Genomic DNA, 15197 nt, shown 5'->3' with positions numbered 1-15197 from the left:
CATTTCTTTCTTTGACCATTAGGTATAATCTGTGCCTTGACAAAAAAAATGAATGAAATATGTCGTTTGTTTTTAGTAGTATAATTACCTACTTACTTAGCTGAACTTATAAAGCTAAGCAAAGTAAAACATATAAATAACACCATATAATTATACTATACTTTAATTGAAAGGGAAACACAGAAGACCACTTTATATTTAACTTAGGGCAGCTTATTATTTAACGACCTTGTTAAACTTCTAATGAATTTATATCTAGGCAATGTTTGCACCAACTGGTCAAACCACCGGAGTCCAGATGTAATCTTATCAATACAACCCTCGTTATCGAGGTTTTGAATGCTGATTTGATATCAAGGCAGTTGCTAGCAGAAAGTGGACGAGGTTGCACGCCTATGCATGCTCTGCATTTCGTAAAGTGAACCACGTGAGAGTGCCAAGTTTTGTCATTGCAGTTTATGGATTGAGTTCTTTGTTTATTATTCCGGCATTCCTGAAATAAAGGTGATATTTTTATGTTTAAAATGTATTGAAACTATTTTTTCTTGAATTAAGTACGTAATTTCGCGAAATTGTTTCATACAGTGAGCGCTTTTGTATCATAAGTTAAATATATTTTTAACACAAGTAACAAAAGTCAGCAGACCGTAATTGCATTGATAGCCAGTGTGCTAACATTCTTTTGTTTGCAAATGGTGCATATAGTATTGATAAATTACTCTTATTTAATGCATTTTATTAATTTCAGGCACATTTATCTAGTTACTGCGTTAATGGTTCAGTACTTATACTTACTTATATTAATGTAATATACCTATGTACTTAGGTACATATATGTAGCACAAATATTTTTAAATTTTACTTTTTAGTTTTGTAGAATATATAGTCCGGCTATTGGTCAACTAATAGTACAACATAATAGTACATAGAGTTAACATTCTTATAATTTATTTATTTCACAATTAATTTTAAGTCTCAAATACGTAATTGCTTTTTAGTTTGTATTTGCTTAAAATCATCTGGAACAATTATACTCGAGCAAAGCAATATATTTGACATTTATGAGTTTGACACAGCTATAATTAAAGTTAAAATTTAATAGTTAGTTAATTTGGGAAACTGCATTGAACATTTGAGAGCCGTATTATAACTATTAGGTACAGTAGGTATGTTCATATCTGCTTTTATGACGTCCATAGTGACAGTCATTCAACGATAAAATGCATCATAATTAATGTGGATCCTTTTTTATATTGCTGTTTTTGTTTGCAAATAAATACCTATTAGAATATTTTGCTAATTAAAAATTTTTAAAAACATTTTTTTTTTAATTCGAATTGATTAAAATCATTCAAGTTTATAGAGGTTCATTGATTTTTCTATGAATAAATAACAATAAGTAGGTATATACACTTTGAAATTTATTTACATAATATATACAACAAAGAACAAGGAAACAATTGAAATAAGCGTTGCGTAGATAGCTATATAATTATATATATATACGAATATAAAATTATATTATAATGTTATATTTTCTAAAGTAATCTGCACGAGATAAAAAATGTGAAATGTAAATTATATGTGTACCTCGTGTTGATTACTTTGTGAGTCATAAACATATTTATTTGAATACTATCGGTCCGTGAGCTTTGCTCGAGTAAAACAATACCTAACAAATTCATCCGGTAGTTTTTTGAGTTTATCACGTTCAGACAGACAGGCACGATAGAGATACTTTTTAAAAATAATATGTAGAGATGTAAGGATTATATGTTTACAAGTAAATTTTAATAAAAAAAACTTATTTGAAAACATAAGTACGTACTAGTCAAAGTGTGACGAGTGACTTTATTTAAATTTGACATTTCAACAACGTTTTTATGTAATCTATCATTTTGTTATTTAAAAAAGTTATTTTAAAAAAAAGCGTATACATTTTAAGAACTTGTTTATCGGAATGTTGTTAGATGGAACAAGATAATAGAATAAATAATGAGCCTCGTTTTTATTTTGCTTCCAAGGGTTCACCCTTGGTAGAAGCAAAAAAACCAACAATTCATTCAAAGTATCTTGTTGTGCAGGTAACTTATTTCGGCTAATAAAGACCAAAAAAATTCAACTCGGAATAGTGAATTTGATTTTGATAAAAAAATTACAAAATCCCAAATCATATCAAGAGCATAAAAGGAACGTCAGAAACATAAAATAAAATAATATACATTTCACATGCAGATGTTGTTATAGAAAGAGAAAACGCATTGTTTTGACATGTTAACGGTCAGTAGGAATGCTTGCTATTTGTATATTGAAAAATTAGGTAATTAAATAGTTAGCGGAAATTATACATCCAATGAAAATACATAAACGTAGAGGAACGCGTAAGTAGATTACTAATAATGTATAAGTAAGTACTTTGTTTAAAAAGATAACTCACATAATTGGTGTTAATTACGATAAGAATACGACATCCCAGAATATGTAATAAAGTTTTTCGTTTATCAGAATTATTTATATGCTTGCTGAGTACCTACACAAATTTAATGTAAGTAGTAAGAATATAAAATGTTGTCTTGGGCATTGCTAACAAAAATCCAACAATACTTAGGTAGATATATAAAAGAAAAGTCCATACATGTGTATCTTAAAAAAAAACAGAATTTCACAAAAGACATAACATTTTTTTTTGTACGTGTCATATACTCGTATCTTATCATATACTCAATAAAAACTATTATTATTTGTTGTTTCGGATAAATAATTACTTCACTGAATCTCATATTATATAGGTACATTATTAGCTGTCTGTCTATAAGTACACATCTGTGCATACAACATTAGTCCAAATAAAAATCGAGGCCAATCCACCTCACAGTGCAGAAGTTGACCATGACTTAATATCCACTATTTAATACGTACCACTGTTTGTTTTCATTATCATTTATGAGTAACAACTAATGTGTAACTAACTATCTATAACTTAGGTATGTGTCACAAATCTTAGCCCAATAGAATTTATTTGTCTACAATGAATCTCTAATAATCCGAAATATTTACCTTCGCAATAATGTAAAACTAGTGTGAAGAAATACCTTTACGATGCCGCAACCAAGCAAGATCATTGCAACCGATGATTCAATTAATGCTATTCTTCAAATAACAAGCGACATCGTAAATGATTTTGATTATTCTATTGCTACTACATCAGTCGTTTGTGAATTGAATGTGAAAAATGCCTACTATGTCAGAAAAAGTGAGAAGTCAGCATTCAAGTTGGGACCTGTGGAGGCTAGTAAAAATATTATAATTCACTAGAATTTGCCGACTAAACTGAGCTCGTATATTTCCTTGCCGAATATCGTGCGAAATGGAAAATAAAAAGTAGTAAAGAGGTCCCACGCTCTATGGTGGCGACAGAAACCGAGTAAATGTCAGATGAAAGAGAGAGAGAGAGATATAATGTTTTATTTTTGCATAGAAAAAAGTATATACATACATAACTTCTAAATGAAAAAGGTTATGTTCTGTAACAGCAAATTAGATTCCATGTCGACAGTAATGATTTCTTATCTAAAGACACGTGTCGCCAAGGAATACAACTTAATTACAATTACAAGCAATTTCAACGTTTATGCTCTTGTCTATACATATCGTTATGAGCGTTGAAAATATCAGTCAAGGTCTTTAACATTTTCTAGTTGTTCTCAACGAATAAAAAAAATATAATATATTACTATATATACATTCTATAATGTTTATTGCATCGATTGAGAAAGCATAGAGTTACATTTGCGCGAATTTATGGCAAAGTTGCATTTTATGAAACTTTCAACTATGCGAAACTACTAACACAAATTTTGGACACGTGATGTGTGTCTGTTCATATAGTAAGACGCAAAAAATCATTCGTATTACAAAAGAAAAGTCGTGATGATAGAGTTAACTTTACGCTAATTTTGAACAGTACCTTGAATGTATGACGCACCTCATTCGCAGATTACGAGTGTAATAAATGAATTAATGAAATTAAAAATCTCCTTCACATTTTACTTTTTTAGATATAGGTATATATAGGATCCTAATTAGATTATCCATATAAAAGTTACAACATTATCAAACGTTTAATAGTGAAAAAACGTTAAAGTAGTTTTATTTTAATGTAAAAACAAAAAAATGTCATGTAGCAAAAGTATAATTCGTTATTTAATCTAGAAAGTCATCAAATTAAAGTTTATTTAAAGCGATAAATAAATTCAACAGACTATAGATAAACTGTTGAACTGTGATTACAATTAATAACGCTGTATCATCTTGTTAATGCTATATCATCTGTTCCATTAATTTTCTTTATCAGCGTGAAAAGAATGGAGTCAGAGATTCTTTTGAGGCCTCTAAACTCTAGACTAGAGTATTATTTCTATATATATATAGCGTCAGTATTATTTCTAAAACTATATTTAGATTTAAAAGATTCAAATGTCGAAATGCTTAAAAATTAATGATTGATTTATTAATTAACATCAATGATTATATTGATTATGTTAGCCACTCCACAAGTATAATTGTGGTCTTACAAATACACAAAATTTCATTTAACTTACTAGCAAGTAAAATATTTATCATAAGCGTGCGTCATATTCACACAATAAAGTTTCAACAATTTAAAGCAAGAAATTAACAATTAACTAATGATTGGTGATTCTTTGCTTCCGGTTGACGTATTCAGCCTCAACTCAAGTGGGTATTTAACAATTTAATCCTTATCCCGGCTCCAATGCGGTGTCGCCATTCAGTCTCTCTTTAGTGGCTTGGTTCAAGGTGATTTTATTTTCGTTATTCCCACGATTTCAATGTTTATGTTCGTCACGTGTTGTATTGCGCTGCAAATACACATGGAGCATTGATCTCTAATGCTTTGTTGCAGTTTTAAAGGACATGATAATCTTTAGTAAACAAACTCAGTCATAAAACATTTACTTAGTTACATTTCATCCTTAGGCCTAGAAATTATAGAATTAAAATTAGTAATGATATAATTGGTCCTTCCTTGAAGGAAATCCTAGCTCATTCCACGTGACCCCTTGACCTTGTCCGCAGCTCGCCAGTCCAGTCCTGCCTGATCCTGGGCACTTATAGTTCGTTCACCGGTGCCTTATTACATTAATGCATTCCTCACTATTGTCGGTGTCATGTGTGTGACCGGATACGACTAAGAGTAAAATTATTTTGCTTACGTTCGCCGCATTGCATACTGTTCAATATTTAAAATATTTTTTGATCTAATTCTTTATCTTGATTCAATGTTCTTAAATTTTAAATGTTGTTAAGAGTTTAAAGGAACGGCAGCTGTTCATCCCAGAAAAAAAGATTATTCCCTTGGGAAATTTACACGGAAATTTACTGCGGGCGAAAGCTAGCTCGTATTAAAGTAAACCTATAAACCCACAAATATCGTTACTATGATTAAATTTGGGCGTGCGAACAATTAGCTAATTATATTACCTATTCCCAGTAGCCAGGCGTGTTTTAACTAATTACTAATTTATTTAAGTGTTTCTATTTTAGCTTATGAAGTAGAAATCTAAATAAACATATGTTTTCCTAAGTCAGTGTTTAATTTCTTTGTTACAGAAAATCATGGCCGCCCCTGAAGCGGCTTTAACAGAAAAGCTGGAAGTTGGTAATGGTGGAATAGCCAGTGTTGCAGGAAGCACAGTCAAATTAAAAAGAGAATTAGGGTTATTCTCTGCAGTAAACCTTATTCTTGGTGTAATGATCGGGTCAGGAATATTTGTCTCTCCAGCTTCAGCTTTAGAATATTCTGGATCAGTGGCTTTATGTTTAATTATATGGACAGTTTCTGGAATTATATCCTTATTAGGTGGGTGTAGGTAGGTATGAAACCTAATAACTTCTATTTTTCCAACGCTTAAAGATTTGTCGACCTTCATACAATGTGATTTTTTTTTACAGGGGCTTTGTCTTTCGCTGAATTGGGTACAGTTGTAAATAAATCAGGTGCTGAATATTCATATTTTCAAGAAGCGTTTGGCGGGATCCACAGATATTGGGGGCCATTACCCTCTTTTATCTGCGCGTGGATATACGTTATGATTCTACGACCAGCCGAGGTTGCTATCATTGTTATGACTTTTGCCGAATATGCGATACAGCCATTTACTACGGAATTGCAGGCTGATTACAAAGTGATTGCTATAAAATTGACATCGTTATCGGCGTTATGTAAGTATTATTAGAATTATATTGTAAATACAATTGTTTTAATTACATATGACCGCAAGCAATCTCATCCGCGTTTTCTACAATAAAATATTTTACTAGAGTCTGATATTTCTAGGTAAAATTTTATAATGCCCACAAATACATACAACTTTAAATTAACCTTGTTATTCATAAAAAAGTAGTCACACTTTAAGCTAAAGTATGTTTTGTCTCTTTCTGTCAACGGCAAATATTACAAAGTGCGCAGTGCGATGCGAGTGTGTGACAACATATAAACATATTTTGGCTAAGTCTGCTTTAACTTTTTTTATGTAAGTAATATTGAATACTAAAAACTATATGAACATATATCTTCAAAATAGCTTTGTAAAGTATTTGGACGATGGGTATTATTTCGTTAAATTATAATAACTAGTCCACAATTTCAAAATAAATTAAATTATTTGCTGTTACAACGTTAAATCGAGGATGAGGACAACACTAGCGAAAGTATTTGTGACAAAGATGCCAAAGACAAAACAAGAGTTTTGCTGTCAACAAATATCAAATATGATTTTGACAGTTGACATTGTCGTTAGTTTGAAAACAAGTTGTGTTGTGATTATGTGTGGTATGGATTACAGAGTTGGAATATAATTTTGTGCTTCCATTTGTAAAACTGTCTTAAATAATACCATCCGTAAATTAATTTTATATCAGGTAAGCATTTTTACCATTCATATTATCTACTTGATGTTTTTTAATTATTATTTTTTTATGTATATAATATTTCGTTGCAACAACTTTTTAGAATGCCGTACGAACGAAATACAGAGACACAAGATACTATAAAGCGAGAAATAAAGGCTCTGCAAGCGCGCTGTGTCGATACATATAATGTAATTGATAATTCGCCTTCAGACATTCCACATATAACTCCTGATAATGCTAACGAAAAAGCACTATGCTACGTTGAAGGATTGAAATCAGATATTGAGAATTCTAACACTCCTATAATAACTGACCATAATTTGCTTACCAGCCAGTTTCTAAAGGAAATTAAGGATAAATCTATACAAGTTGAGGAATTAACTGCATACACACGAGGGTCCATTCGTGATATTGAAAATGAAATAAATAGGTGAGTATTGAATTATATTGCATTTCTTTTATTTGCTGTAAAATGAGTCGTGAAATTTCGGGATCTTATAGTAGATATCCAGGAATATTGTGCAATGTACATTTCGAAATCTATCATTTGTTAAACTTTAGGTTTTTTTATTCTTTAAAGGTGCGCTTACACCAAGCAAGCATATGCTCATTTTATTCCCACTTTGGCTGTCCAACCAATAAAACAGATAACATTCAAAGAGGGAATTGAGAATTTGTTTGATACAACTTTTAAGATTCTATACAACTTATCTAAATTTTCCTAAATTCCTTATTTCTTCTATTGATTACTTCATTGTATATTCACATGTGCAAGGCTCACTAAACATAAACTTGCCAACTTTATATGAATTCTATAGCTATGTGTTCCGTCTACTCAGGTTAAACACACTCATACAAACGGCAAAGGAAGCCAAGTCCCGGCCCACAGTTAAAAGACAGGAGGTCAGGCCTGAGCACATGCAGAAGGCCAAAGAAAGGTTCCAGATGATGAAGACGGAGCTCCACGGGCTGCTCAGCTCCTTATTCCCAAACAATTCTGACATTATTAGAGATGTTCTTGGGGTGTGTAGTTTTTTTCTGTAATTTCTTTTGTTCAACACTTTCTAATACTTATACAATACAATACTTTATTGCACAAGTGACTCACTTAATATACATAAGTTCAAAATGTAAATTTCGTATTTTTTTTTTGTAAATTTCGCTTTTGGTGCAATAAAGAGTATTGTATTGTATGTAACACACATAGCATAAAATAATGATTTAATTAAATTGTAGCATAGGAGCCCTTTTTATCGCTGTTTGCAATTTCTTATCAATAATTATAGTAGTTTTTGCCAACTATGCTAAAGCAACTGCTCCAACTTCTGAATCAAATATGACTTTTTGAATCAAACCTGGTTGTGAGACAAATCTCTGCGTCCTTCACCCACTTATAGTTCATCTGGTATTATTTCTTATTAATATAATAAATGTGAAAATTTATACATGACTGCGGATGTTTATTACTCAATAATGTAAAATTGGCAGGGTTGAAATTCAATTCAAATGGCATCCCATGGGAATTTCGAGCTAGTGGGTAGTACTACAATTTACATAAATTTCCAAAAGCCAAAGCTAGCTTGAAAAAAATTTTCTCCCTCACAATATATTTTATTTTCAGGCTCTTATGATGGAACGTCTGAATGAGAACTCAAATGGATACATTCCGATCACAACAGACAACTATAAGGTCATGGAGCTACTAAAAGATCTCAACATCGTCACAGCTAACCCTTATAACAATATGGAGATAAAGTTGGCTTACTAGTATACTCAATTCTATTTGAAATTTTTGTTATGATATTATTTCATAAAGAAAACAACACAGATACAGTGATAGTGGAATCATCCCATGAAGGGATCTACCCTAGTCATACAATACTGGCAAAATGGCCATGACAATTTTTGTATGCTGATGTTGGGAGTTCATATTGTATCAAAAATTTAAGACAAAATCTTATCATAATTCCACTATTATATGTAATGTATAAATCTCCTGTCTTATCAACACTTAAAATTAACTGGACGTAATTGCAGATATAATATTAGTTACTATGTAATTAGTTCGTGATTTAATAATAATATGTAATCTTTATTATGTTTATAAGTGATTAGCAAAGACAATAGTTGTGCTAATGAATTTAGAAAGGGTCACAAGATTGAATGTAAAGAAGAATGTTAAAAATACTTTTTTTAAATAAATTTGAACAAATGTTACAAGTTTTTTTATTCCCTTCTAACTAATTCTCTTTGGTTTGTGATGTTGTATTCTTTTTTTATGTAATACTGGCACAGACGTGCTGGTGCTAGTGTGCTGTTTGGCGCCTTCTTAAATATTTTTTTTTTAAACTAAGCCATTTTCCATTTTTTAATTTCTCTTTATATGTTCAATATTTTCCAGGCATAATGACATACATCAATATAACAAGCGTGAAGCTTTTCGTCAAAGTGCAGAATGTGTTTGGCGTGTGCAAAGTGTTCGCCTGTCTCGTTGTTATTGGCGGGGGGATCTATGAAATCGCTAGAGGTAATAGAATATTTACCTTTATTTGAGATAATTTTAGAATTACCAATAGATTTTATTGGCGAATAGCGAGCACAGGGTCGGTTTACTACTTTTTCTTCTCCCAATTCGCACGGTCTTCGGCGTCCTTAGAACTTAGGTTATTGGCACGTACCAGCTAATGTTCGATCCTTATTTATCGAAATTAGTTTGAAGAGTAATTGAATATATAGGCTAATTGTACATGAAAATTGGTATTATTTCCATGGGAAGCACATGTACAAAGCCACCAAAAAACTTCAACCAATCGAGTTGAAATTTCATACACAAGTTTAGTTCTAATGACAATGTATTATTATGATAAGTATGACCATGTCATGCCCAGGAACGACGAGGGAACTACCTATTCAACATTTCACTGCGAGGACATGATTTTTTTGGCACGCATTGAATGCATATGACCTCTGTGACAACAAGAACAATAAAATGTTTTCAATTTTTTTTTTTTTAATTGCGCATATAATTTATTTTTGCTTTACTAGCCGCCCCGTCCCGGCTTCACTCGGGTAAAAACACAATAAATTTTATACACCTAAACTTTCGACACTATCTATTGGTGAATACAGCATGAAAATCTGTTCAGTAGTTTTTGAGTTTATCGCGAACAGACAGACAGACGCAGCAGAGGACTTTCTTTTATGTTATGTAATGATAAAGGGTTTTGTATTATACTTATCCGTGCATATTTACAATATATTTTCCTCACAGGCAATACTGCTCACCTGAACAAAGGCTTCGAGGGCAGCACCTCTAACCCTGGCAGCATAGCCCTGGCGCTGTACTCCGGCCTGTGGGCGTACGATGGATGGAACAGCGTTACTGTTGTCACTGAGGAGATTATCAACCCTAGTGTGTAAGTTACAAATCCATAGTAATATTATAAATGCAAAAGTCTGTCTGTTCCGTTTTCACGGCTTAACCGCTGGAGCAATTTTTATGAAACTTTGAATGCATGTAGTTAAAAGACGCCTTGTTCCAACACTACTTGTTTTTTCAATATTCAACTCCCAAATGACTTAAATGGGGGGTGAAACTTTGTATGAAAATCGTGTCGGTACCGCATTCGCATAGAAAATCACGCGGGCGGAGCCGCTGGCAAAAGCTAGTAAATATATACGTATAGACAAATCACACAGATTGAGTTGGCCCCAATGTAACTTCGAAACTTGTGACTTGTTTCATAATCCAATTTCTATTATATTTGTTATTCAGCTATAAATCTCCTAAATATCTATATACATATAATAAAACTGTAAGTGGGCTATGTCTGTACATAGGACATATTAAAAAACAATATTTATGGGGGTCGTTAGGCGACTAATAGAGGCTAAAACGCGGTCTATTTTAAATGGTCTACTTTCCCTAACTGTACATTGTCTTTTCAATTCGTCGATTTTATTTCCGTAACAATCGGTCTACTCGTCCACTTACCCATTGGGTCCTCTTGTCCAAATGTTCTACTTTCCTAATTGACCTATTTTCAGATCATGTCATGTCACAAATCTTTTATAATAGGTATTAGTATGGAAACATAAATTCCTTTGCAGCAACGTCCCCCTGAGCATATCAATTGCAGTCCCGCTCATCACATCGCTATACGTGTTCATGAACGTCGCGTACATGTCCGCGCTGAGCTACGCGGAGATGACGTCAGTCCCAGCGGTGGCCGTGGCCTTCGGGCAACGCGTGCTGGGGCCGGCCAGCTTCTTGATACCTCTAGGGGTTGCCATGGCGACTTTCGGGTGTGCCATGAGTGTGCAGTTTGGAGTCACCAGGTAAGAGACACATCCGCTCACTGGCTCAATAGCCATTTTTTAACAATTTAAAAATTATGACCTAGGACCTGTTTCACCGTTTGCTGATAATCAGATAGTCTATATGTAATATATCGAACAGATAGTGTTAAAAATTAAGTCTAACAAGTGTTGGATAGAGCTAACGGGCCAATCAAATCAGGCAGATTTATCTAGTAGTTAATTTATCTGTCAGATTACAATATGATATTTTATCTGAATGTGTTGAAACAGGCCCTAAGATTTTGTCCTTTATAGACCTATACTAAAATGTCAAGCAACCTGAACTAAACGATTTTTAATGCAATATTTAAAATGCGAGAGTCTGTCTGTCACGCTTGCATAGCTAAACGGCAGGGCCGATTGTAATCAAATTTAGAATAGATATAGGTAATGACCCCAGGATTAAACACCCAAGCTCCCGACGGGGGAACTCATCAACGGTTTTTAACATAATTTTTGTCAAGTGTTAAATGCAACAAGACATCTCTCATTACAAGTAAAACCTGAGTCGAAAATTTAAAAATATTAATTTTCAGAGTATGCTACACGGCAGCCCGCGGCGGTCACATGTTGGAAGTGTTCTCATACGTCAATGTTAAGAGACTAACGCCCGCGCCCGCCGTCGCCTTTCAAGTAAGTACCTCACTATATCATCTGTAATCATCCGTGGCAAAAAAATTATATATTTAGTCGTGACATTATCATAATCTCAGCCACACGAAACACACTGCTAGACTTTTGAAAGATTTCCCCATAGATCAGACTAACCAAATAGGTGTAACATTAGCTATATATACGTAACCCACAAGATTCATTAAAATGCTGCTTGGCATAAGCCTCCTTCCGTCTACGCCAACTGCCTCTGTCCTCATCTCTCCTCATCTTCTATCCCTCACACAGTGAGTCTTCTATCCCTCACTGTGTGAGGGATAGAAGATGAGCTCTGTCCCATTTCTTCTAGTGTATTTCTAATACTTTCTCTTTCCTATGTGAGTGAAACGAAAAATATGATAGATAAAAGATACTACAGACCTAAGTCTGTTCTGGTCTTCTCTGTCTCTTATGTATTGTATCATCATTTGTATGTTTGTCTTTATGTAGTAAAGCATGTTAAACACTTTCCGATATTGGTATTTATAATTACTTCAGTCACTTATCTTTATAGTAATTAATTAGAAATTTCCTTCAATAACTTATTAACGAAAATAATTTTGAAGATAAGTACAATCAGTAAAAGACAGATGGTAACTATGATAAAGATAAGACTCCAATCATAAAAATACTATGTATTTCTAAATATTTTTAAAAGGCGTTGAATAATTTCAAATTTGACCTGATTTAAATGTTCAGTTCAACAATACTTGGCGTGTGGTTCCCGCCCAAAAATAGTACCTTGTCCTCCCTTGGATATTGTACAGTTGAGATAAGATGCCTTGACGGCTATGATAGTCATCAACAACAGCATTTCCAAAGCGGGATGACATGAGGTAGACGGCCAGTCGTAAAATCACAGCAAAATCTTCAAAATTCTGGGCGAAAGAGGCAGGAAAGGATGAAAGAGGGTCAAATTCAAATCTAAAATTCTATTCTTCATTCAACATAGGATTACAATTAAAATTTACTTAAAACTAAGTCTACCTCCAGCCAGCCAAATTCAAAAAATAATGGATTTTTTTATCCTAATTTTTTTTTTAATTTTGCAGGCGTTCCTGACAATGTTATTCATATCGGTTGGCAACATCAAAACGCTCATAGAATTTGCCAGCTGGTTCCTATGGTTCTTCTATGGGCTAGCAATGGTTGCCTTACTAGTGCTCCGAAAAACGCAAGCGAAAAAACCCAGGCCGTATAGGGTGCCGACGCTTGTGCCTTGCTTTGTGTTGCTAGTGGCAATATTCCTCTCGGTGTTGCCAATCGTACACGATCCGTCTATTAAATATTTAATGGCCATCGGCTTTATAGTTATAGGAGTAATTGTTTACACACTATTTGTATATTATAAGAAGACGCCAACGTTACTTTTAAGTAAGTATCATCCAACTCTATACTTATGTTAGTTTGTTACGCTTTCACAAATAAATGGCTTAACTGATTTTGATGAAATATTGTATGCATATAGTCATTATCATCATGATCATCATATCGACTGTGTTATTGCTAATACTAGTGTAAGATTTTATTAAAGTCGCCTAAAGACATCTGACATTACCTTTACGACTACTTACCGCCATCTAGTGGCAGGTAGTCGCATACACACTGGGGAACTAAACTGTCAACCAGTGTGCAGGTTTCCTCACGATGTTTTCCTTCACCGGAAGCAAATGGTGGTCTATGAAAACTACTATATATGAGTCATATTGGTATAAAAATTCTTATGCACATAGTTAAAGATCTGAGTTCAAAGATTAGCTAAAATTTCTAGATGCGAAGATCAAAAATTGGGCTGAAAGTATGACATATTTATATTTCTACCTAATTTCTTAGTTTTGTTCCAAAAATACTATGTCCATACAAGGGAATTGAGCCTTTATAATTGTCTCTTTCCATTTCCATACACATAAACACTATGCTAAAAAGAGACAGAAACACTTGGTGGGGACATAGTATAGGTGGTTAAAACCAGTTCAGGGCACCATTATTAAATCCCGACACAGCTATCAGTTAATCAACATTCAGCCTGATTCGTGATTAGCAAGTGATAAAATGATCGTAGACTTGTAATTATTATTTTTTATGTACGCCATAAAAACTCATTAATTTGAAGTGCTTATATCGTGCATTCCCCTTTATTACCTCCATGTCAACGACTAGATTAGATAATAAATAAGTAGTAGTCATTAAGTATAACGGTGGAAGATAATGGAATGATAACACCCGTTTATTGTTCGATAATATATTGATCATTTGTAAAGTTAGCGTAATTGGTATTGGCATAGAGGTCAATTTAAAATTAATTTTAAATAAATAAATAGGGACAAATGACACAGATTGAGTTAGCCCCAAAGTAAGTTCGAAACTTGTGTTATGGGATACTAACTCGACGATACTATATTCTATAACATATACATATATAGATAAACATCCAAGACCCAGGTCAATCTGAAAAAGATCATTTTTCATGTTGACCTGACCGGGATTCGAACCCGGGACCTCCACTGTAGCAGTCCGGCATGATGACCATTAAGCCACGGAGGTCGTCATTTTGGTTGATCAATCAATTAGTCCGAGTCAAGAAAAAAGTTTGCAAGTGTGTTATGACGTTTTGTAGTAGGAAACTAAATTTTCCCATCCAATGTTCGTCTGGCGCTGACCTTATTGTAGGACCACAATGTGGATCTATATTATAGCATTGATTTTAAAAAAATTGACTTTCACAGGTATTTTTTCATGTCGGAATTTTAAATTAAAACTACTAGTGTTTCGAAGAAACGACGAATGAAAATAATTTAATGTGCCAGAAGCGCTCTCTATTTATTATGTTGACCTGCTAGCGATGTGCCATGTGTGAAACGGCCGGGAAATATTTAAGGAGATAAGACCTTCTCGAGGACTTCTCTTGAAAATTTGCGGGAATTCTCAAAAAAAAAAACAACAAATTTCCGAGAGCAGATAATTTCACAGCGGCACACCGCTACATGCAGCCCCATTAGTTAGGTATGGGATTTTGATTAACATTTTTTTTAAAATATTTTTTGCAGGAAAATTCACATTCCTTACTCAAATGCTGTTTGAGAGTGTGCCGCCTAGCAAAGGTCAAGATTGAACGATTCTACTCGATGTTATATATCCTGATGTAAATATACAAGTGAAAGTACATTATACAATCTATCGTGAAATATAAGTAAAGAATTGATTATAAACAATGTTTTATTTATTTATGGACAATATTCAAGGACTTATATACT

General features: G+C 33.2%; 1 protein-coding gene across 1 annotated transcript; it reads left to right on the top strand.

The window, feature by feature from the left end:
• The first annotated feature begins 349 nt into the window (after positions 1 to 349).
• Positions 350 to 15152, top strand: LOC128677103 (b(0,+)-type amino acid transporter 1-like). The gene is made up of 9 exons (XM_053757712.2): positions 350 to 504; positions 5632 to 5881; positions 5974 to 6243; positions 9335 to 9460; positions 10205 to 10349; positions 11044 to 11271; positions 11829 to 11925; positions 12996 to 13317; positions 14991 to 15152. The coding sequence occupies exons 2-9, from the start codon at positions 5638 to 5640 to the stop codon at positions 15053 to 15055; spliced, it is 1497 nt and encodes a 498-aa protein (XP_053613687.1). The 5' UTR covers positions 350 to 504; positions 5632 to 5637; the 3' UTR covers positions 15056 to 15152.
• The last annotated feature ends 45 nt before the right edge of the window (positions 15153 to 15197 follow it).

This window comes from Plodia interpunctella, chromosome 17 (genome assembly GCF_027563975.2).
Source record: "Plodia interpunctella isolate USDA-ARS_2022_Savannah chromosome 17, ilPloInte3.2, whole genome shotgun sequence".
Classification (NCBI taxonomy): domain Eukaryota; kingdom Metazoa; phylum Arthropoda; class Insecta; order Lepidoptera; family Pyralidae; genus Plodia; species Plodia interpunctella.
This window is presented reverse-complemented; position numbering and strand designations above follow the sequence as displayed.